This window comes from Aulonocara stuartgranti (assembly GCF_965226115.1).
Source record: "Aulonocara stuartgranti genome assembly, chromosome: 4".
Lineage (NCBI taxonomy): Eukaryota > Metazoa > Chordata > Actinopteri > Cichliformes > Cichlidae > Aulonocara > Aulonocara stuartgranti.
This window is the reverse complement of record NC_138942.1, coordinates 26,856,998-26,882,176: the sequence shown is the minus strand read 5'-3', so window position 1 is coordinate 26,882,176 and position 25,179 is coordinate 26,856,998. Positions and strand designations below refer to the sequence as shown.

Genomic DNA, 25,179 nt, shown 5'->3' with positions numbered 1-25,179 from the left:
GAAAAAGACATCAACGTGAACTATCGCAAGTGACGTCATTTTTGCGGAAAATTTAGTTTTTTACTTGTAGGCCTTAGAATTGCACTGCTGGAAATAGTTTATTTTGATGCACATGCACATTCTTTGCAAATTTGCATCATAGGATTGTTTTTTTGTTTTTCCTGCAGTATATAAAAATTGCTGTATCTCCAAAAATAAAACTATGAAGACACTCAAAATAAATTTCCTGTTGTTGTAAACTATTTTTTGCAACTTTTTTGTATTTAAAGTTTTGAGGGATAAACCTCTTAAATTTCTCCAAGTAGAAATATATGTAAAAACAAAAACGATTTTCAATTTTTTTGTAGTTTATTGCACTTTTTTGCAATTAATGTAGTTACTATGGACTTAATGCATACACATTATTAAAATATGGGCTATAACAGTTGTATTGATGTATAGCAACTTGAAATGCTCCCACAAATGGCACTACAGCATGTAAAAAAAATAATATAAGCTCTGGCGGACGAAATAAATATCGTCAAATAATCGTGATCTCAATTTCAGTGAAAATAATCGTGATTATCATTTTTGCCATAATCGAGCAGCCCTACTTGATATGCAGATGCAAAAAACTGTGCTTTTACTTGGAGTCTAAACTTTTAGACTGCAGGATATGTGAATTTGGGTGACTCCTTTCTACAAACTTTTAATTACGAACAAACCTGAACGCATCCTGTGTAGACGGGCATAAGAGCGAGGCTGCCGGCAAAACTGTGTGGACGCACCTCTTCTCATTTCTCAGCTTGTTTCATTGTTGATTCCTAGTCCCTCCCATCTGGGTTACTAGCTGAGGCTAAAAAACCCCAAACGCTTGATCAAAACGAGAAACCGCCAGTCAAGTTGGACTCACAATCCCCACAGGCTTTTACTTTGAAGGATTTTGCGTGTATCTTATCAGAAAACAGGCATAAAATGCAACGGGCGCTCTTTATTTTCACTATAGTTGACTTGTCCATGTTATTTTAAGAAACTTTGATCAGTTATTTTGTTTCTTCTTCTTATTTTTTTTAGAAGTAGGAGGAGCTTTTCACACTGATCACATCAGTGCCTCTGAGCATAGCCGCTGCCTCTTTGAGGAACACGCTTTCTTATGATGATGTCTGGCATTTTGACCCCTCAGTTAAATTTAACTTTAAATACATAATGTTAAGTACACCTATTGATATGATGATCAAATAACAGCGGTCTAACATGTCGCTACTGAGCTAATGAGTAGATTTTAATCTAAATATAAGAATGTATTAAGACTCACATTGAATCTTTATTTCATTATTCAAATTCATGTCTTCTTTTTTGTTTACCAATGTGTTAAAAACATAAAAAATTGAGTATTATATAAATAAAAAAAGCTCAAGTCACCGTGCAGCTCACACCTGGATAGGAGGGCAGTATTTTCTGGTTACCACAGCTTGACCAGATACGTAGTGTCATATCTTTATTTTATTTTATTTTTGTAACTTTTGAGTTCTTTGACTTGCTGTACTGAAGAGGAAAGGAGAGAGGAGTTGAGGCAACAGGCATTTAAATAAAATAAAAATAAATTGCTTGTCTTTTTTTCCATTTCGGTTTATTCTCCATTGTTTCTTCTTCTCCTGCTATCTATACAGCGCTATAACTTGACTCCATCTGTCTCACTCTCCTCTTCTTCCCACAAACAGGTAAAGACAGAGGAGACGTCTCAGGGTGAGGCGGGTGTACAGTGCGGCGCAGGAGGCACAGGAGCGGGAGGCTCAGCAGGAGACTCGACAGAGGCCAAAGGGACCCCCAAACGCCTCCATGTTTCAAACATCCCCTTCCGCTTCCGGGACCCAGACCTCAGGCAGATGTTTGGGGTAAGAACTGTTGGAGCCTCATTTTTAAGGTGGGGATCAATAAATCAGTCTAGACACCCTGCGTCCTCCATATAAGGGGCTGCCTCAGAGCGAATGACAAAAGAGTGAAACGCTCATAAAGAAAGGAGACTGATGGGTGTTCTCTTATCTGTGTCATCATGTTTGTATGAGTGTCAAAGTAGGAGGAAAGAAATGGAGCAGAGTTCAACGCAAAGAAATGCAAATGTTGTCTTTTGTGTAACAGTGACCCCTAGTGTAAAGTAGCTTTAATTCAAATAGCTTTACATGGCCCTTAATGACTTTTATTAATTAAGCACAGAATCGTGAGATCCCTTATTGATATAAGATTGTTGGCTAATATTTCTTTCCTCAAATTTCTTCGCAGCAATTTGGGAAGATCCTGGATGTTGAGATTATTTTCAATGAGAGGGGTTCAAAGGTAAGTGTGCATCAAGCATCTGATACTCAATGCTGTGACCGGCTTACTGCTGAAAGATTTCCTGTGTAACTGTGACTATTTGTCATGTGGTATTAGCAGTCCGCGTGAGAAATCGCTGTTCCAGAACTAAAGTCATCTGTTTAACAGTGTCAGAATGAGTCCCGCAGATTGTCCTCTACCGGTCGGCAATCCCTTCTGACATGCCCCTCACTCACCATCAACCTCTCTAACCTCTGCTGCGTACCACAGGGTTTTGGCTTTGTGACATTTGAGAACAGCGCAGACGCAGAGAAAGCCAGGGAAAAGCTCCACGGCACACTGGTGGAAGGTCGTAAGATTGAGGTAATTTTGCTCTCTCCCTTTCTCTTCCTTCTTTTCTTGTCTCCTCTCTCTACTCCCACCATAATTCTGCTTGATCACTGACGTGCTAGCTAGCTCCCATCCTCCCTTTAGTGATATGCTCTGATGCAGCCCAGTGGTATCCCACACCGGTCCTCTGCAATATGTTTCTTGTTTTTAAAACCCAAAAGACTTGATTTATTATTTTGATGTTTTGTTTTTGTGGTGGGAATGATTAGGGGTGCAAGAACACTACACTAAGGCATGCTGGGTACTTTTCCTCTGAAGTGTTTCCCCCCCTGCCCTCTGTATATTAACCTGTTGTCTTTTTACCTGCCCCCCTCAACCGATGCACAACTTGCAGCCACGCTAACGTTACAACTTCTCGTGCAACAATTGGAATGAGATTTGTGCATTTTGCACCGGAGGGCACAAGTGGAACGCAGTGAAAGGACGATGCATGGCAGATTGCTGTCAGATGCTCTTATTTTTCTCCCCCAGCATAGAGAAATCCTTCTGTATTCCCCTCTCCCGGTGCTGTAGCTAAGTGGTTGTGACAGCTTTTGGCTCCTGATGCAACAGCAGCATGCTGGGAATCACAGCAACACTGACGCATGCTCACTTTATGGAAGTCTGGGTTCTTTCTGATGAAATGTACACTTGATTTTATTTATTTTCTGGTTTTTGTGGTTTGAGGTTGTGTGTTTTTTGTGTGACATATTCTTTCCCATGTTTTACCTGAAGCATGTTCTTAGTTTTTGAATTGAGTTTTTCTTTTTTTTCCTTCCCTCTTTATTTTAATTGGGGTTTCAATCAGCCAGTTATCCATATTGGATCACTTGACTTGTGCCATCGTAAGCCAGGATTTGTGCATGGGCTTACTGTGGTGATTTCCTTGTGACGAGTATGTATGTGTGTGTCTGTCTGTGTGTGGGTGTGTGCAAGGCAGTTCCTGCATGATGGATGAGGCTGGAACCTTTTTAGTTATGTACTCTCAGTTCTGCTGCAGTGTGGTGGAGAATGAGAAACATCCACCTGCATCCACTGGTACAACATTATATTCCCCTCCGCCACCTCCACCTTCAGTCAGTCAGCAAGCTGAATGGATACTGATGGAGCCAGTTTACCATGCATCAGTTTTTCCTTTTGTATATCAACAACCTGTGCCATTCCTGGCATCGCTTTAACCTGATTCTGTGACTCTTCCCAGATTTTTGCATGATGTAAGTCACTTGTCAAACAGCAAGACATCTTTGTTTTCAGTCGTCACTCTGCATGTGTTTTGTTGAACTCCAGTAGCAGCGATGGCCTCGTAGTGAGTCACGTATCAGCCGCATGGTGGGTCAGCAGCAGGAGTCTGTAGAGCAGCCTCTCTCTTTCTGTCTGTTTATGGTGCATGGGCTTGAAGACAAAAGGCTGGCGCAGGACAAACAGTGGATTTGTGTTTATACATTCTTCCAGCCAAGGAAAAACGGCCGGACATTTCTATTTCAGGCAATGCTCTCTGGCAGTTCTCCTTTCTCGCAGATGTCGCTGCAGTAACTCACGCTTCAACCGGTCGTATGATTTCAGAGTTTGTTGAAGTTTGTTTTCAGAGACAAATATGGTAAAAGAGCAACAGTGAAATCTCACATTTCTTTTATAATTCAGAAACTCTGAAATATAGGCCTGTGCGACTGTTTAGACATAAATATTTCACCATTACGTGTGTGACTAGAGTTTACTGCTATCCAGTGGCCTGGGTTTAGCTGATGTAGATTTAGTTGTGCATGATTTATATTTTAATCTGGTAATTTGGAGCCTCGCTGAGGCAGTACTGCTGACAGCTGGATGTTTATTCTTGCATGTTTATTATGTATGGCTATTTTGTTGAATTAGTTGTGGTGACGGGCTGTTAATTTACTTGTTCGGTTGGCATGAACTGAGTTACACCTGAGTGCTTATAGCTTGTTTCACTTACTGGGGGAAAAAGGCTTGATAGCTGAACTCCTAGACTGATTTTGACTCAATGATTGATAAAGGAATGCTGTACTGTACTCGAGTGCTGGCTTGTTTTTATTCTTGGTGCATGCAAGTGGAATTGGGTAGTCTTATTTTATTTCCTTTTTGTTTTCCTACTAGCTCCCCATAGTGTGCATGTATGTGGATTAAATGAAAGAGAGTAGAAACAGAGTTGTTGTACTTAAAGTTACACTGTACTTCTCTTTGTCTGGAATAAAACTCTGCGCTTTGAAGAAGTCAGTTTCCTGTATGCTTCCAATGTATCCATGTAAGTGGCCCAACTACAGTTCTCTTTGTCTATACCTGCTTCTTCCCATCTCATCACCATTTACTCTATATATAGACCATTGAGTGCTATAGGCCTATATATAGTTGTGACAATGTGGATCTTGTACACACTTTCAAACATGCGCATCTTCATCTATCCATGGCTGTCTTTCTGATTGTGTGTATGCCCTGACATAAAGCAGCCCACACTCCAAGCATCTGTCTGACTGTACCATTTTGGCTGTCATTAACGTGTTGTTTTATCTACATTTTAGTCACATGTTGTACGTGCTATCACAGATTTATTCTACTTGTAGTTAGTGGCTGTAAGCGGAGTTGATTCGGGTCCAATCATAGTCTCAGTTCCAGTTACAGAAAAATTAAAGGGAGCCTTTTTCTTATTTTCTGTCTCTAAAGGTGGATGCTTATGTTAAACATAGCTAAAATTTCAGATAATAAGGTTTAGTGTCATCCCTGCGCATACAAGTCCTCTCAATGCTTACTGTTCAGATATTTGTTTGTTTTTTAATTGTCTTTGATCTGTATGTTGTCAGCCAGGAGCTTATATCCTTATATGGTCATCTCAAGCAGACCACTGCTGTTTGGGAGGGGCAGCCAATCAGATGAAAGTCAGCTTACAGGGATAGGATGAATAAAGATAGGGCTGGAATAAAATAAATATGGTAGAGCTTGGAATGAACATAATGGGTCCACTTTATTTTTAGGCTGGTGTACACATCTGGTGTGCGCCTCGCACATTTTGAAACAATGCAGCTGTCGTAACTGTGCTTCTGGCTGATGATTGGATTCTGCTCTGTGTGAACAACAGCTGCTGGTCACACAGAGCAATTTTCATTTGTTCAGGGAGCTCAGTTTTAATGTTTCCTTCTTTGTTTATTTATACGGGACCGTCTGAAGGTGAAGATGTATGATGCTAGGCTATTAACTTTTTGATTAATCCTAATAATCATGATCGAAGCACACTTTGATCGCACACTCAAAATTAAGTTGTTGCAAGTATCATATTTTACAGGTCTTCACACATCCATAGAAGAAATGGTATTGAGACAGAGACCATGTTGGACCCTGCAAACTCCCATTCACTAACCCTCGCTCTAGAATTGTGCGTTTGCGATCGATCTGTGTTGCTGGAGTGTTATGGGAAGTGAAGGCTCCTCCGCGGCGCAGAGTTTTAGTCAGATATAACACAAGAGCACAGAATGGCTGACACGTGTGTGTGTCTCTCTGTGCCACGAACGGTGCAGCTTTGCATGCAAAGTAGGGACTCGAGTCGGGGGTGCAAGCGAGCCCGAGGAGTGTCGTCATCGCTGCATGGATGTGTGCGGGTGAAAAGGGAGGAGAAGCAGTTGTGTCTGTGTTTCTGCATGCCTGACAACGCATATTCTCACCAAACGGTGCTGCTGCCACACGCTCCTCTAACAGACACAGTTGGGCCTTCAATCAGTCGTTTCCCCGTGAGAATTTCATTTGAATGAACTCGAATGCGAGTCACAGGATCAGCCACGGTCTGATTCGAAGGCTCACCTGTCATAGATGACCACGGCCCCCCACCCTGCACGTGCACGCACGCACGCACACACACACACACACACACACACACACACACACACACACACACACACACACACACACACACACACACACACACACACACACACACACACACAGTATTTGATCTGTTATTTGAGCTTTCTGTTACTGCATGAGTCACCGCGGCCAAGATTAATGAATGAAATGTGAGCGTGTCCGTGTGTGTTTACGAAGAAAGCGGTTGAAAGAAACGGGGAAAGAGAGTTTGCACTTTGCCCTTTTCAACCCTTGATCTGTCGCTGTGTGTCTGCTCTGTTCTTTCTCTTCAATATCCCTTCATTCTCTTTTCGCCAGTCACGTTTGTCTTTCTGTCATTTCGTATTGATTAGTTTGGAATAGACGAAAAGATGTTTGGTCGGTTTTCTTTGTTTTTTTTTCCTTATTTTATTTTATTTTATCATCCATCTAGTTTTTCTTGTTTGACTGGCCTTCAGTGTGCTCTTTTGTGGTGACTGGATAAAAGTGGAAATTATAGTCACTCAGTGTCCAAACACACATTTCTTCCTTCTGTGGCGTAACTTTGCTACACAAGAATCAGTCCATTTCTATCCAAAAATGTCCCTGCTTGCCCTTTTGACTGGAAATAGACCCAGGCAGCAATAAACTGACTTTTGCTATTCTGCTCTAACGATGGAGGGTGGTGTTATTTGGTGTCTTCTTTTCTTTTCCTTGGAGGTGTTCCATTTGCTCCTTAGTTATTTTGTGGCTAAGGTCCCCCTCCCCAGTTACCTCCATTCTTCTGGACCATGTTCTCTAGAGCGCCGAACACCTTGCTGCCACGTGTTTGTTGTTACAATGGTGAGAGCATCGAGAGCTAGCATCCTCTCTCCTTTCCCTTCCTCTTTCTCTCGTACTCTGCTCTGAGCTCTAACTATGCTGCTATCAGGTTTGGGGCAAAAACAGGTGGTGGTTGGTGGGGAGGGCGGGGAGGGGCATTTAGGTTTCTTTTGTTCCTGGGATTATTTGTTCCTTTATTTATTATATTTTTTCTGTTTCCCTGACGACTTCTGTGTGTTGTTGTCAGTCTCCACGGTAACCACTCGCTGTTTCTACGGTAACGGTAAGTTGTGTACAAACATCTATCACTAAAATTGATCCCCTTTCCCACCCACCCTTCAAATGGGTATTTATCTATTGTTACATTAACACTATTAATCTTTACATTTCTCTATACCGATGCTTTTAATGCGATAGGCCCATGCAGTGTGAGGCCTTATTGGTATTGTGTCATTTTTCAGTGCACACTGCAATATCACAAACACACACACTCACACAAACAGACTGACACAGCATCTTCCAACAGACCTGATCTTTTTTAGCAGTAATATTTCCTCCACATGGCCGCCCCCCACCCCCTCGCTCCCTCCTCCACCACGTCATTAACACCTCACTGGGAATGACCGAATGTAATCACCCTCCTCTTTTATTGCAATGACACGGCTATCTACAATCCCATCTTATTAATTCTCCATTGGACTCAATGCATATAGCATCCATTTCTTGATTAATAAAAAAGAAATCAGCAGAAATGAAACAAAGCTTTGCTCCCTGTGCTGCCTACGATCGCTTTGACTGAATGCAGAACTTGCAGGGCAATTTAAGGCTACCCTGGTTTTCAAGTTTTTGTTTCTTTTTCTTTAATTTCTTTTTTTAAATTTCACCGGTCTGTCTGCTTTTCGGGGAGAGCACATTTATCAGATATTTGCAAATTGGACGCAGTGTTTTGAAAAATGATTTGCCGCTCACACAGGCCGAGGCCTAATGCTGAACATGTGGCGAGGCAGGATCTTGGCATATCATACTGCAGACAGTCGCTATGCCAGGAGAGCCCTTTCTGTGTTTACTGCCAAGGCAAAGATTTCACAAATGTACATACCGAGGCTAGCACACTGGCTTTGCCTTGACGTTAAAAAAACAATTGGAACAATAAACATATATATATATTGGGATGTTTTCTTCAATTGATGTACAAGTAAAACCATTAGGAACCATCCAGACACAGTTGCACCAGTTTTTCATACAAGTTTGGCTGGAAAGTTTCTTATTTCCAGTCCAGCAGTTGAATAAAATGGGTTGCACCATTAAAACTTGTTACTATCCAATTAAGACCTGTTAGCCTTTTTCAATAGGAACTTCACAGATGTTTGTGATATACCTTTGAAAGTTTGCAGTATGTTGTTTTTCTTGTGAACACTTCACACACGAGGTAGCTGGAAGGGGTTTTTGCAGTTAAACTATATATCAGATGATGCCACAGCAGCAACTGGAACAGACTGAAAAACTGAGGACATTCCACACCATTCTGTATAAACCCTAGAGATGCTTGGGTTTTAAAATCCCAGTAGATCAGCAGTTTTTGTGAATTCCTCAGCCTGCCTGGCACTAACAAGCATGTCACATTTGAAGACACTTATATCACATTTCTACCTCATTGTGATGCTCAGTTTGAACCAGCAGGTAACCGTGACTATGCCTAAATACATTAAGTGCTGGTTAGATTTTCCATTAAGGCCAAATAGGGCCATAAGTGAATTATTTCTTAATAATTAAGTAAGCTTAATTTCCTCATATTAAATTCTGACTGGAGGCATCGCCCCCTGCTGGCCACTGGAAAGATGCACTTGGTTTCACTCTTTTGGTTGGTTCTGTTACTCAACAGCAATGCCTGGGAGTGTTTAGCTGTGAATGTAGTGTTTTATTCTATTTAGATTTTAAATGAAACCTAAATAAGAAGTAGTTTATTTGGTACAACTCATTTTAAAGTGACTGCCTTCAATAAACTAACAACAACAAGTTTGAGTGAATGAAAAGCTGATGCAGCCCCCAGCTTGTTATCACTTACTGAATCAGCGAGTTTTGTGTAACCATATGCATCTCTAAACCGATATGGGGTTTACCTTGCTGTTTTTTGGGTCTCTATTATGCTGCCTTTTCTTTTACTTTTCTTTTTTGTTCCTTTGGTTTGGTTTTCTTGTAGTGGACTGTCTGTGTGTTAGTAGTTGTAGTAGTAGTCATAGTGTACTGGTCTTTCAGTTTGTGACACACAGTTTTAATGCCTGGCATAGTGTCTCGTGTTTATTTTATTTCTCTCCTTTTTTGGGAATGAGGATTGCTCTCTCTCTCTCCTCCTCTCTCTCACTCTCTCTCCTCCTCTCTCTCACTCTCTCTCCTCCTCTCTCTCACTCTCTCTCCTCCTCTCTCTCACTCTCTCTCCTTCTCTCTCTCACTCTCTCTCCTTCTCTCTCTCACTCTCTCTCTCTCTCTCCTCCCTCCATCCTTTGGTGCTCTGTTTCTCAACCCACCACATACAGTGAGATTTTTCAGGAGAATGGTCACCAAAACTGATTGCTTTTTTTGAATGATGCACCTTGGTATATATATATGTTTTATTTTAAAGAGTAATTGTTTTTAGTTTGTTTTTTTTCTGTGTGTGTGTTGCTCATGTAAAAATTTCTCCCTTGTTCTCGTTTTTCTTCACTCCATCTTTTCGTTCTCCTGTTTATTTCGTACATGGACTGGCTCTGTCTCTTTACTCCTCACTTTTGCATCCCGTACTCTTAACCTCCATCCTTGTCTCGTACGTGTTTGGTGTGGGAGTGCTGCGATTGTTTTGATTGGTCTCTATGCTGCATCCGACGCTTGCTGATTGGCTGAAATTTTCCTTTTTTAAAATGTTTTTTTTTTATTTTTTTAATTTTGTTCATTCTTTTCTTTTTTTAGTTTGTTACTCACTCTTGGTCATGTGATGCGCCCGTATTTGGCTGCGTGTAATTTCTGTGTTATATGATTATTAATTTTGTCGAACAAATGTTTTTTACCCCACTCTTTCTCCCCCTCTCTTTTGAATTTTATTTTTAAAACTATTTTCTTTTTAGGTACGTAAACCCCACAAGTTTGGTTTCATATGGAAATGTGACTTTGTTTTTGTCTGGTTTTACTGTCCGGGTCCGACTGGGAGGGCAAAAGTGGGCTGAGAAAGGATGAATGTTTGATTAATCATTAACACTTAAGATTTGCCTTCCGTATTGGTCTCTGCTGATTTGCATGTGTTTCTGCCGATCGTTTACCCAGTTTCATTAATTGCGCATGACACAAACCACACAAACACACACACAAAATAGCTATATATTTAGATTTCTCATGCAATGTCATGCACATAATGGAAAAACGAAGATTTGTCTGCCCTATTGGATGTGATACAACCAGTATTTGTATTCCCCGACTGATTTGGCTGTGCTTCCTTTATGTTTCAGATGCAAACACCCTGTGATTGCTTTGGTTGCTAAGAGATTGATGCATTTCTCGGCGGGTTTTCATGGTTGTCTGCAAATGCTGGCTAACCACCAGCTACGTGGTAGTTAAACTTGAAAAAGTGCTAATCGGAAATGGCAAAGTTTTTGCCTTCATGCAGCAACAAACACGTTTCAAAAGGTGTTCAAAACTTTTTGAACTGGGAAATGCTCATTTGTCTCCCGTGAGTTTGGCTGTGAGACGGTTGTGGATCTAACTCTAGGCCTTATTGGCCTGATCCTACACTGCCAACGTGATTGTCACATGTCCAAAATGGCAGACAAGTTAACGTCACATGGTTAGAGGTCACATTTCTTGCAAAACCTCAGTAAACAAATAGATTATTAGAGTAGCTTAAATGTTCCGTTGCTACAGGGTAAAGGCCTTTGCACACAGCATATCCATCCAAATATATTGTGCTAGATATCTTTTAGACTCGTCTATTCATAATTGAAACGTTCACACCGACCGCGTGATTTCACTGGATGAATTTGAAGCATTTTTCTAACAGTGACAAATCAGATCACTGTATTTGGCAAAAAGTGCACTGTAGGTCAAAAAGCACACTGATACTGAATATACATATAGTAAAAAGTTTTGTGTCGCTTTTTTTTGCAGTGCGCTCGCTATATAATGGCCTTAAGTGTAGTGTTACCTTCAGGCTTAAAGCCTCTGGGAAATTTTCCCTCTTGTAACACAAACGTTTGCATAAATTTGATTCATTGACTAAACTGAGATTTCAGAATGTTTCCACTCAGACACCAGCACACAGTTGTGTGAGAGAGGTAGCCGGGCCTGGCTAATTGAATCATTTGCCACTGACCTTGTCATTTGCAATGAGGGAAAAATGAGGTAAACCTCATTTCCATTTGAATGAAGCTCTGCAGATAAAGAACATGACTCACCGAGAGGGGCGATGCGAAAGGCAGCCTTAATGGTCTTATAAATTGGAGTGAAGCGTGCATGCGCACACAAGCACTCTCATTCCTCAAGCTCTCTCGCTCTCTCTCTTTCTCACACACACAAGCAGAGGCTCTTCGCTGGGCAAAAGGTCATTAATCTTTAGCTTGCCACACAGTCAAATGTGCAACTTCAACAGCACACTTGGACAGTATGGGTTATTACAGGGAGCTACAATCTCCTTCTCTTAAAGCCCATCAAAGGAAGATGAGGATAGATCAAGGGACCGGAGTAGAAGCCTTTGAAGCTCAGAGAGGAGATTATCAGCCGTCTTGGATTGAAAGGCCGGAGCATTAGTCTGAAATGTCAGCGAGCATGCACAGAACACGCACGCCCCTTTAAAAAAAAGAAGAAGAAGAAGAAAAAGCCACAGTACTTGCCAAAAAATAAGTACAGCTCAGTTTCCTTTGCTGTATCCCCACCCCTGTTTATGCGCACATCAACAATACAACCAGTGTCACCAGTGGCACTCCTTGTATCTGTTCATAGCGAATCACTAAATCTCTACTGGGCAACCTGCTTTTTATTGCATGATGACTAAAAAGTCCCCTAACAATCTCCATCCAGTTATACACACAGACATACACGTGCTACATAAACAAGAGTCAGCAGCCTCGTCGCTGATGAAATGCAGCAGCACTCACTTTTATTTTCCAGCCTGTGATGTTGTGTTTCATTATTCTGCAGAGGCAGATTTCTCTATAATGTGCACAATATTTAACATGTGGTGCCAGCAGAAGAAAATATTGTTTGACCTTCAAGGGTGCATTTTGATGATAATTATTATAATAAAGAAATGTGGCAGACTAGGAAAGGCTGATTGGGGGAAGAAGATAAGCTACAATGTTGGCACAACTAAATTGCTTAACCATAATCCCAAATGACACCGCTATTTCCTTTTTAATAACAAAGTCAGCCACACGATGAGCAGAGACTATTATAATAACTCAACACAGCAGCAGGTTTTTTCAATCTACTGTACAAAACACCACGCATATCAGCCCTGGCCTTGAGATTTACATTTCAGACTATGTGCTACTTTTCCTCTGCTGAGCTGTTGTGTCTGTGCCTCTGACTGTTGGCTCCTCCATCCCCCAGGTGAATAACGCCACCGCCAGAGTGATGACTAACAAGAAGATGGTCAGCCCTTATCCTAATGGAGAAGCTCTCAGCACACTACCCTATGGTAACACACACTGTGATGTGCACAAACAATGAACCCAAGCCTGTCTAAAAATACAAACATCATAGGTACATGCGGAGAATAGTTTATAGCTTCGCAGTCCATTAAGTTCATTTCCAGCTCTGCGTTCTTATTCTTATTCTGGTTTTTAGTCCATTTGAATCGGACTCTGGCACAGTTTTCTTACTTGTTGCGGGGTCGTTTGAGCAGATGCGAACAAATTGGCACTCGGGTATAGACCAAAACAACTGCACCGAGACGCATCAGAGGTGGTGGTCTGTATGGTTTGTTTACAGTGTGAAAGCGAGCTGAACCAGCAACCTGCAAGTTTGAGTGATAGCGAGGTATGCTTTGCATTCTGGGATGCAGCAGCTACCATAAATGCACAGAGTGTACAAACGGTCATTGCGAGCTAGCAACAAGCTGTAAAATGAATCCATATTCCCCACGTTTACTTTTGTTTCTCCTGCCTCAGACACACCTGATAATCTGACTGAACGTGGTTTGTAGTGATGCATTTTTTTGTAAAAGAAAACAAACTAAAGGGAAAAGCTACAAACTCATTAACTGATTCAGATCAAACTAAACAAACTGCAGGTGTGAAAACACTCGGAGCTCTGCGTCATTCACAGTTCACAAAAGAAACTTTAATAATCAAAATGTATTTTATAATCGGTCCTGGTGCAGTCGGTCAGTTCATCCAAAAAAACGAATAACACAAGAATTGTATTCTTTATGTTTTGATTGGTTGCCGTTGCAAACAGGAGGTTTGAATAGCAGCTTCTTCTCGTAGATTTACCAGCAACTGATCTTTATAGCAAGCAACTGATGACAGCAGTAAAAGGGAATATCAGAACATATCCACAGTACACCATATGTAATATACTGGATAAACCATTTTTGCTGTAAAAACAGATGGGGTACTGTTATCATACCGTAAGTGCTTCTACAAGGTCGCTGAGGGGTAGCACTATGCATGCGACAGGCATTAACACTTTAAAGACGGCTCCTGTTTATCATTTGCTCTTTCCCTTCTCTGTGTGACTATTAGCAGGGTGGAAGTTGAGTCCTGTGGTGGGAGCTATGTATGGACCAGAGATCTACGCAGGTAAGGCCCATCTCTGTCTCTTCAAGCCACACTAAAAATGGTCTGTCTGGCTGTAGAGTGACAGCCCCACTTTACATTTTAGTCACACTGTGATTGTTAATCTGTATTAATGCACTGCTCACCCAGCATTCTTCCTCACTGACAGTTTTATTGATACAGTCCTCTGTGTTATAGTTGGAATGTTCCTCTGCCTTTCTTTCAATTTATTCCGAGTGTCACTTTGTTTTATATACTGTCATCCCATTTCCTACCTGGGTTGTCATCTTTCCTCCTTTAATCCTCTCCTGTCCTCTTTATCTGCTTCCTCGCCTACAGTTCCAGGGTTTCCCTACCCTACAGCAGCAGCAGCAGCCACAACAGCGGCAGCGGCATTTCGCGGTGCCCACCTCCGGGGCCGAGGCCGGCCCGTCTACAGTGCTGTGCGGGCCGCTGTGCCGCAGCCTGCCATCCCTGCCTATCCTGGGTGAGGATAACCTGCCTCTTTATAAACAAGAGCTGTTGCTGTTGAAGCTCATTCTGGATATAGAAAAAAAAATCAGGATCTGTTTTGTTTAGTGCTTCGGTAAATCCGCCGAGCATCACCTCATGAGTCATTTTCCAAATTCTGTTTGACCAGGTCTCTGCTTAACACAGCTGTGCTCATTCACTCCTCATGCTCAAACATTATTCACACTTCACTCTCTTCAGCAGTCCAACTGGCACATTGTCAGTCCGTTTACAAGCTATTCAGTGGAGTGTGACACACTGATGGGATTGCACCATTGAAGCCTCATTTGAATAAACACATAGATCCTACTGTCAGCAGATTTGCATAAACACACACGGACCACATGCAGACATTATACAGCAGCAGTCACCTTGCGCACAGATTTGCTTTAGATTATTCACGTTTACCATGATTTGTTTTTGCGTTTTTTGTTCCCTCAGTGTGTGTGCACTGTGCATGTTGTTGCTGTGCTGCGATGATTGGCTAATGGGGGTTGCGACTGCGATCGTATTCAGTTCAAAGCCAAATTGACCGGTGGCTTGTCTGTACATGACATTTAAATAAAGCGAAACGAGATGAAATTGTGCGTGGGGTGGGTGAGGGATGCAGGAAATACCTTCTCCATACGTGCTCCACTGAAAACTACACCTCCCAGACATCGTTCCTCATAAAACGATTTATTCAAAATGGCCTTTATTGGCCAGATTTTCTACTCGCTGGGGAGCAATAGCCGTTTATGGTCTCATTTCAGTTCAATAACCTTTATGTATTAGCCCCACGAGTGTATTGTTTAATGTTTTTGAGATGCAGTTGTGGAGCTTAAATGGAACTTGTATTTCCTCTGCATGCTGCATGGGTGTGAAATAACTACTTTTCTCTCTCTCTCTCTCCCTCTTCCTTCCTTTTTCTCCCTCTCTCTACCTGATCCATCTTTTTCTCTATTTTGCTGTGTTGTGACCTCCATCCACCCTGGGTTTCTGGGACCGTGCACCACTCTGTTCGCACTGCACCCTCCACTTCCTGCTCTTCTTCCGCTCTGTCCCCCTCTCTCTCTCTCTCCCCCTCCCATGTTCTCCTCCTCCTCTCAGCGTGGTGTATCAGGATGGGTTTTACGGAGCCGCAGACTTATATGTAAGTAAATTCACCTCCAACCGACACACCATCTCTGTCCCTCCCCTCACGGCTTTCTCCTGCTCTTTTTTTTTCTTCTTGGGGTGATTCTGCATGTGTGTCCGGTCATGCGCTGCACAGAGCTGCCTCCATAATGGTGAATGGTGAGAACTCTTTAGAAGCACGACATGCCACATACCTGCACAAGGTCCTTTGTCTTTTGTGCATGAGCGTTGTTTTTCGTCGACAAACGTGCTGGTTATCACACAACTGAGCACCAGCTGTGTTCATTTAAAAATGAAATAAAACCGAATAAATGACATCGTGTGATGGGATCCACAACACCACTACAAAGGCTGCTCTGTAGGCGGATGCGGCAGCGTGCGTCAGTGAATGAGTGTGTGCGTGCGTGTGTGCATCCAGGTTGACAACGGTTGTTTCTGTTCTCTCTATAGACTAGTGTTTCAGGACTCAGTCCTTAGTCCCAGATTGCCTCAGGTAGGGTCAACTCAACACCAAACCCTGAGTGTGCATTGTTTTACTGTACTACCTCCTCTGATCTTATGAATCATCTTCTGATCTGATCTGGAACATGTTGTCTTTTAGTTGTTTTAAAAATTACCGCTGCTTTGAATTTTGCTTTATTCTTTTACTAACTCACTGATTTTTCTTTTTTGTTCTTGCTTTTCCAGTTGTGGGAAAGAGCTTTGTTTTTGTTTTGTTTTTTAACTAAAAGTACTAAATTGTATGGAGTGCTTTTCTTCCTGCTCAAAAGAGAACCTGGTCTCTTTTGTCTGGTTGGCTAGTTTTGGTGGAAAATGACACCTGCTCTTATTTTGTTCTCGTGTTGGAAAAGATGGCAGTATGCATACAGTTGTAAAAGTTCTGGTCAAATGTTTGCATTCACTTGTCAGACACACTTATATCACTGCAGTTTGGGCTCCTTAATTATTTCTACAGCTGCTCTTTATTTGAGACGGCAGGAAATCGACTTTTTATGTCACTTGAAAAACAAGTGAGGGTTTTTTTTAATGTTCTTTTTTAGATCCCTCAGTAGATACAAGGACAACTCAGACTGGTCAAAAATAAGCTACAAAAGCTGACTGTATTTTTAGTAAGTATTAGTGGCCTACAGTCATGTAGAAAAGAGAAGTTTTCACTCGGTGCAGTCCTGTGAAGAAAACCGCCAACTTTAGCAATAACTGGATCATTTTCTGTTTGCCCTTAGCTGTTTACTGAGATCAGGCTCTCACATCGTCGTGGAGGAATTTTGGCCTGTTTTTCTTCACAACGTTGCTTTTATTCGTCTAGATTTGCAGGCGTTTTGCTCATACTTCTTTTTTTCAGCCATTCTGCTGATTTGCTCCTTTTCCTGTGATGAGTGACTCTGTGACTCCACGGTGCAAAGAAACCCAATTCACAAAACGTGGTGCTGTGGATTATGGCCAAAAATCTATATGGAGACAAAGTTGCCTCAAAAGGTTTACAAACGTGCACAAATGAGTGATTTGTGTTTAACTGTTGAGGACTCACAAGCACGTTTCAATCCACACACAAATACAAAGCAATCTAACTGGGATGTAACACTATTTCACAAATGCATAGACCCAAACTTTGAATATCATCACATGATTGGCATGAGGGCCTGTGCAGACTCATCCATGGATAATTTACATCGCAACACACCAACTACATGTGCGCCCAGAAGCATAACAGGTATAACTTCTCGGCCAGCGGCTTATAATCCAGGCTTTAATGGAAGCATAACACTGAACATTTCACAGCACTGCATAGAGTCCAGTAAACAACGCTGCTTTTCACATGACTGTACAGTACAGGTTAACCTCATGAGACTGACTCGTGCTATTTTGAAACCAGAGGCAAGGGCTGAGGCGTGCACTGAGCATGCTCATATGGTAGCAATGTCCCTTTTTATTTATTGTTTATTTTAATCTACTGAGGCCTCTAATTTACTCAGTGAAAATCATGCTGAATCTAGTGATTCAGATCATAACTCAGCAGGAAGTGGTTTGCTGAGATTTCCCCCTCCACATCACCACCAAGCAGACATCTGGTTGTCCTGTGCTTCTGTTTTTTGACCTGGCATCACTCGTTTTTTTAAGAAAGTTTGACCTAAAATGCAAATAAAAGAGTGCAATGATTTGTAAATGATTTAAAAGGAAACCGAGAGATGTAGTTTGAAAAGTTTGTAGTTTTGAATTTTAGGCAAGAAACTTTTCTGTTTTGTTTTGGAGCAGGTACAACAAGTGATTGGAAAAATTGTGTAACGCTAGAAAACCAACTAAAGGAATATCTCACAGCTAACGAGGTAGATTAGTGGTTTAGTAAGTACAGCATCTGTCGAGTAATTACTCAGTATATGGTGCAAAATGTAGTTTAAAGCATACTCGGAGCTCGACGTGGCCCACTAAGCCACTAATTATGGTTCATAGTACACCCCTCTGGTGCTAAACTGACCTCCCTGCAGTCCAGACACAAAACATTTTTTTTTTTTTACAGGACAAGGTGATGCAGCATGGTGCAACATTCCCCAGTTTCAGTATTTCATGTTTTGTATCGAAAATAAGCCGTAAATGATTTACAAATCATTGTATTTTGCACCTTTTCCATAAGGCGGTGAATGCAGATACTCTAGTGCTACTTTGTTTCAGAAATGTTGTTTTAATATATGCTTTCACATAATCAGGTTTATTTAAACTTGGCTGCAGAAATAATTGCCCCAGTACTGCTTTAATATACCATAGATGTCTTTTGCAAGTATATCTAAACCTTTGACTGTACTGCGTTTTCCAAAAACTAAAACACAAACTATATTTCCAATTGGATGCTACCATATTATTATTATTATCAGATTATCATAAACTCGAAGTTCCTTGTGTTGTAAACTTTTTGTTTCTAAATCTGAGGCTGTGATTTTACAGCAGTGTCCCGTGAACGTTAGTCTGTGCCCTGAAAGCCTTCTGCCCAGAGGGGGCTCAAGCTGAAATGGAGAACATGGTCTCTTCCTGAATTAACTGCACACCCCCAGGATGATTATTGAAGCATGTGCTGATCAGCTGCTGCATGCCGGCGTGCTGTTTTACTGCTCCTTCTTTCCCTCCACTTACCCAGAAAGCCTTGCTCTCTCCCACTAATAAACATTTTGTACCCCACCTGCCTCCCTCTGGTCCGTGTCTCGTAGCCATCGCTGAGAATGCTGGGATGTTTCTGTTGTGATTGGATATTCTCCATTCTGATCAGGTCCAAATGCAGTGGGATTGTTTTGTTTCTTTTTATTTGTTTTTCTTTTTTTAAGGAGGTCTGGATTGTAATTTTGGGTCATGCATGCAGTCTCAGTGCAAGGAGATGATTTTAGTGTCAGTCTAGGCTTGTGTGGGTGTGTCAGTGTGTGTGACCTTTTTGTTTCCTTCTTTTTTCAGTCTTTCTCTCTGTTGTCTTTGTTCTAAATCCATGCAAAAGAAACACTTCTAATAACAAATATTGTTTTTGTCATAAGCAAATACTCTCCATCACCACTGGAAATGCAACACTAGCATCCGTTAGTGTCCTTAGAGCTGTAGGAGTCCTCTTGATGTATCTGTTCATTACTTTAATCTTCCCAAGACACTGAGGTTTCTATACGGCCTCAGATGTGTGCGCATTTTATCTTCCACTACTTGTTTTTTTTACCTCCCCCTCTCCCGTAGCGGTAATAATACAATCTAACTCGACTTCGACAGTCCAATTTCCTCTCCCTGTCTCACTGATAAAACATTTCCTCCATCACGCCCCACCACCTCCTCCTTTTCCCCCTATGCATATGCAATATACTGACACAAACTGTATGTTTATCGTAGACGATAAGAAAGTAATTGTGCTCTGAATACACAGAAGAAAGTATTCGTAACTTCTGCACCAAATGTCAGTTTGTTGCATCTCTCCCGCCCCTCCTCCTTGACACACCGTAGCTCAGGTATCTTCCTCCTCAGAGGCGTGCGAGTTAGCTCTGCTGTATGTGTCTCTCTCAGGGAGGCTACCCGGCTGCTGCTGCAGCCGCCGCCGCCGCTTATCGCTACGCCCAGCCTGCGGCTGTAACCGGGGCAACCGCTGCAGCTGCTGCCTACAGTGACAGGTGAGGTCAAGGCAGGACACAAATATACACGTAGACACGCTAAACTGTACGGTAGAGCTCCCGAGGTGAAGCGTTAATATTCTGAAAGGCTCTGATCCTTCATTGTGTTTTAGGGGCTTTTTTATTTATTTTTTATTTTTTGAGTAAGAGAGAAAACTTTTAATCGAGTTTGGGGATTTAAGGTTCACTTATGTTGGATAACAGTTTGATAAGATAACAGTAAGAGTTGTATGTAATCTTGTATCTGAGGGTTTTTGTCATTGGGACGCAGTGGGGGGAGCATTTGCACTTTCAAGCCAATGTTTGCACAATGTGTGGCTCCTTATGTGCGAGAGCCAGAAAAGATGAAAGAGGGGAAAGAATAAAATGTTGACATGAAGAATTATCATTTGACTGTACCAGGACTTTCCCCTCATCCGCTTTTCATTCATTTAATTTTATTAGAGTTAATCGAATTCTGCAGGCTGGTTAATGTCAGGCAGCGCACAGGTATTGCATGGCAGGACGCTGATTTGCATTAGCTGACGTGCTGTTGGCCTATGCGAAGCTTTTAACTGGATAGAAATAAAATATATTTTAAAGTGTGTGATGGATTAATGCTGCTGTTGCCTGGGTTGTAGCACAATGAGGAAATAACTTCGATATATGACTGAAAATGGGCTCTTCTACAGATGCTCATCAACCAGTTTTATTTTTGTGCGTAAAAAAAGTAATCGTCCACTTCTGTTTGTGCTGAAGCAACTGCAAAAGATGCATTTATTCTTTCTGTGGATTTTAAACCTGCGTTTAAGTTTCAAAATTAGGCCGCCTGCTAGGGTTCAAAGGGAGATTAGAAAGGAAGCTCTCCAAAACAGGACAACAGCAAAGTTCATAGTTGCCAGACTTATTTTGACCTTGTTAAGTAATCTCTTGTGTTTTTGTTCCCAGTTATGGCCGGGTGTACACTACAGACCCATACCACGCTTTAGCTCCGGCGGCTGCTGCTTACGGCGTGGGAGCCATGGTGAGTAAACGGACACAAGCTCTACAACATAAGTAGAACAGTAGGGAGGGAATAATGGAATAACTGGGTGTGCGACACATTATGTTCAGTTTAGTTCAGTTTTGTTTATGTAGCACCAGCTCATAACAATCTATTGATGAGGCGACTGTTGGAACAAAGAACTCCCTGTTTAAAGGAAGTGGGGGGAGCGTGAAGTCAGTCAGCCAGCAATCTGAGCCTATAGCAGTATGACCCTGATGGTTCAGGGTCACCTGATCCACCATGGCTGAAAGTTTGAAGACTAATCTTAACAAGAGTCTACCAACTCCAAAATAGGAGCTGGTTCAGCAGCAGAAGGGCCTGAAAGCTGAAGCTTTGCCTCAAATTCTACTTTTAGAAACTCTAGAAACACCAAGTTAGCCTGCAGCATGAAGGTCATGTGGTGTACTGGGAAAATGTGATAGTATATGGCGTTATTTTCGTGCCACTATTCTGAGCGCACGTAAAAAAAAGTTTGCAGGTGCAAGTGTTGCATTTTGAGGAGAAATTTATTTTGAGCGAAGAAAAGCTGAATTTGAGTGAACAAAATTCATTGCTGCGTGCAAAAAATGTATTTCAGTGTTTGCTATTATCCACACACACACACACACACACACACACACACAATAGCAGCTCCTCTCGCTCAGTTTTTGTATTTGCGCTTGCTCGCAATGTGTTGCTCACGCTCTCAACATTTCTGCCTGTGCGCGTTCAACTCTTTCTGAACACTGTTATATTTGTGCCACAAAAACCAGCCAATCACAGACTTGGATGCAAAAATATCTGATTGGCTGTTCTGGTCTCCAATCAGCTCGGAATGACGAAATGCAATATCCCAGAATGCATTTCATCCAAAGCTCAAACGAGGCAGTGGCAGAGGAACACAAAGTGGCGGAGTTTGAAATATTACTCTTTCTGGGTCACAAAATAAACTTTAAAGATATTTTCATGTGAGAATGTTGCTGTGTAAACTTCTAATATCTGCTCGATTTATCAAGACATCACATATTTGCAAAAGTGCTCTAAACGTTTTCAGAGATGCCTGAGTTTTGGACGAAATACAATAAATTTCTCCTCAAAATGCAACACTTGCACCTGTAAACTTTTTTTTACGTGCGCTCAGAATAGTGGCACAAAAATAACGCCATAATAGTATGATGTCTTTAAAATAAGATGGGTCCTGACTGTTAAAGACTTTGTGTGTCAGGAGAAGGACAAATATTATGTGCCTTTTCTTGTCACTGCAGTGTTTTGGATCAACTGAAGGGTTTTGGATAAGATAACGAAGTTATCACGATGCAGTGATTCTGAGATATTTGACAAACATCTGTGTAAGTGAACAAGAAAAACTCTTGGGGAAAAAAATGAGGAGTTAGATATTTAATCTGTACGTTGTGGCGTCAATGTGGACTCTTTTTTTTTTTTTTTTTTAATAAAAATTTTGCAATTCAATTTATTAGCTATTTCACTTTGTGAGTTTGATAAAAGCCTCCATGAGGAAGCTAGAATCAGGGACTCTGAAGTGTGATTGGTTGGGAGAATCATCAGCTGTATTTTTTAAATAAAATATTTTGATATTTGAAACCAGCTATAAAATGTGTTGCCCCCCCATCAAGACCATAAATGGGTTTTATTTTTAAAGAGAGCATCAAAATGTGTAAGTGTTGACAGTGAAATATTGTAGTTTTGATGATAGCATTGTGTGGTTTTTTTTGACCGTGTTAATCATGAATTGAAAATCCTACGTCGTGACCTCACTCGACTTTTTTCTCGTCCATCTTTTTGCAAGATGTCGCGCCGCATTTATGTCACTGAATTTTTCTGAAGAACAAATAAATGGAGGCGTTTGCGGTCTTGGGTGAATTCTAGTTCAGTCAGTACGTTTCTTGTAAGCGGTGTAATAGCAGCTTTTTATAGATGCATTCAGCACTTTTTTCTTCTTCTTAAATTATGTGTATATGTCTACTTTCATGACTCTGTTGTCCCTTCTGTGTCTTTCAGGCCAGTTTATACCGGGCTGGATACAGTAGGTTTGCTCCTTACTAAAACCACAAATCACATCCAAGGAATTTCACTTTGGTCCAAAACCCTTTTTCAGGCTCTTTGCTTGGCAGGAGCTCCCCTACATTTTTTTCTGCAGGCAGATTATAGCAACAACCCCTTTTATTATTTTCTTTTCCCTTTTTTTTGTCTTGTGGCGAGAGAAGTCATTGCCACATCATCAACTGAAACTCAGTTCCTGTACTTTTGTGTCCGTCACTGACATGGAAACGATGACAAAAACCCCCAAAACAAAAAAACTGCCAGGAGTGTATCCCTTGTATAAAGAGCTGGAGCAACAGGACACAGTTTGGGATGCTTTTTTGTTAGATTTGTTTTTGTTTTTTTAAGAAAAAACACTACAGGACCTGGAAGGAGACAGACTGCTGTTGTTCCTATGACATCCTGCACACTACAAAATCTTTTTTTTTTTTTTTTGTCCCTAAAAATATCCAGACTTCCAGTTTATCCACTGTCCTGTCAGACCTAACCACACACACACTCTTACATTAAACACCAAGTATAGATTCCTCTACACTTTCCTTTAGTGTCAGACTTCACTAAATGATACTAGAAAAAGGTACTTCTGTTTTTAAACACTACGTTGACATAGAGCTGCTCCCCCCTACATCCCTCTGATGTTAGTATCATGTAATACTGAAAAAAAAGAAAAGAATCAAATTCAGAGGATGTAGGAGCTATTCTTGTTTTTGCCACGCTGGAACATCCAACTTTCAGCTGGAGGAAACTTCTGACAGAAACCACTTTTTTTGTTCTCTTAATAACTTCGAACTTATATGGCATGTCTTTGGGGGGGGAGGGGGGGCTTTTTTCTAACGTTTAAAACGTCCTGGCCAAATGTAAAAGGAAACACAAAGAGACTGTTTAAAAAAGACAAGGAAAAAAAGGTCTTTTTTTTTCTGCAGTACCTCGTTTGTTTTGCCTGCCGCAGACGTGTCATCATGTCGGAAAAAACAAACAAAAAACACCACGTGGCTCAGTGATTTTGAGTTTTTGTCCTTAATGCTCGCCTGCACATACTCCAGTCATTACTGCAAGTACAACTCCAACATGGAGACATCACGACCGTCTTTTTAAAGGCCTCGTCCTTAAGTCTGCTTCTTCCAAAAGGAGAAATAAAGGACTCGTTTCTATCTCCTAAACCGTCAGACGTTCCTGCCGATCACATCAAAAAGATCCACAGGACACGAGTGGAACTAGCTTCAGCACCCGCACCACCCGCGTTGGGAAACAAATAACCTGTCAGTCGAACGGACGCCGATCCCTCCTGGCCGTCGTTCGGGAAATGGTGTGTGATCTCGACTCGGCAGAGCAGAGAGTGCAGGGAAGCACAGAGACGGGATTCATTATCGGTTTTGTTTCTATTTATATGCAGTGTTTTCACTAGGTTTTCACATCATTATGTAACTCTTAGGCCCCTCATCATGCTCTCTGGGATGGTTCACTCTGAATACTTTCAAAGCTTTCCTGGTGCACCTGAAGGCACAGCAGGACCTGTATGTGTTGCATCTGCATTTACTCTCACGTGGTTGTTGTCGTTATTGCTATTATTTGCCTTTTTTTCAGTTCCAAAGATTTTCAGAGGAAAGCACATTTCTTTTTTTGTGTGTCCTTGTGTATTTTGTTTTTATTTTTGTGTTTTTCTGCCTTTACTTTATTCTTTAGCTGTAATTTTTATTTTTTTTAATGTGTGGGTTGAAGCTGTACAGCGTCGTAGCAGCACCCCTGGGAAATGTCATAAAAGCAATGTCTGCAAGACAGGGAATACACCTTTAATCCAGCCTGCAGAATATAATGACACTGCTGGGTTTAATTTGGTCTTAAGTGTCATTTATTAGCTTTTCTTTTTTTCTTTTTTTGCACTAACACATGAGGACACAGTGCAGATGCAGAGGTGTTTGCTGCAGACAAGGGAAATCAGAGCAGATGGAGTCATGAGGGATGCACGGAGAGGCAGGTAGACCGAGAGGATATTTCAAAGTGCATTTTCCTGAAGGGCCAAATTAAAAAGTAAATTAGGAGGGGAGGGTGGGGGGCGGCACGATGTCAAAAGGGGTCCAGAGGCCCAGCAGTGTTCACCTTTTTTTTTTGAACAATGAAACAATGTGTGGGCGGTCAGTGAAGGGACTTTGTGGCAGTGTTGGTGAAGGTGAGAAGCTGAGCCATTAATCATCAGCTGACAGAATCACAGCGTCCCCCACTGTCTCTCCCTCTCACTCTGCTCCTTTCTTTGGGGGGAAGGCGGGGTAGTACAGTGCAAGGACAGGGTGGGTGGGGGGGTATTTTGTTTTTGTAT

The 25,179-nt window shown here is 41.6% G+C and overlaps 1 protein-coding gene across 8 annotated transcripts in view; it reads left to right on the top strand.

The window, feature by feature from the left end:
* Positions 1-24,632, top strand: part of LOC309705719 (RNA binding protein fox-1 homolog 2-like) — a 53,160-nt gene extending 28,528 nt beyond the window's left edge. For 5 of the 8 annotated variants that reach the window (XM_082531656.1, XM_082531658.1, XM_082531657.1 and 2 more), the window contains 10 exons: positions 1,701-1,874; positions 2,260-2,313; positions 2,563-2,655; positions 12,880-12,967; positions 14,016-14,072; positions 14,388-14,535; positions 15,648-15,690; positions 19,698-19,801; positions 20,729-20,804; positions 22,824-24,632. In XM_082531656.1, the coding sequence (XP_082387782.1) occupies positions 1,701-1,874; positions 2,260-2,313; positions 2,563-2,655; positions 12,880-12,967; positions 14,016-14,072; positions 14,388-14,535; positions 15,648-15,690; positions 19,698-19,801; positions 20,729-20,804; positions 22,824-22,868 (882 nt within the window). In that variant the 3' untranslated portion in view covers positions 22,869-24,632. Of the gene's footprint in view, positions 1-1,700; positions 1,875-2,259; positions 2,314-2,562; positions 2,656-12,879; positions 12,968-14,015; positions 14,073-14,387; positions 14,536-15,647; positions 15,691-16,124; positions 16,168-19,697; positions 19,802-20,728; positions 20,805-22,823 lie in introns of those variants that run through there. The other 3 variants (XM_082531655.1, XM_082531660.1, XM_082531661.1) reach the window with 3 other exon arrangements.
* Positions 24,633-25,179: the final 547 nt, after the last annotated feature.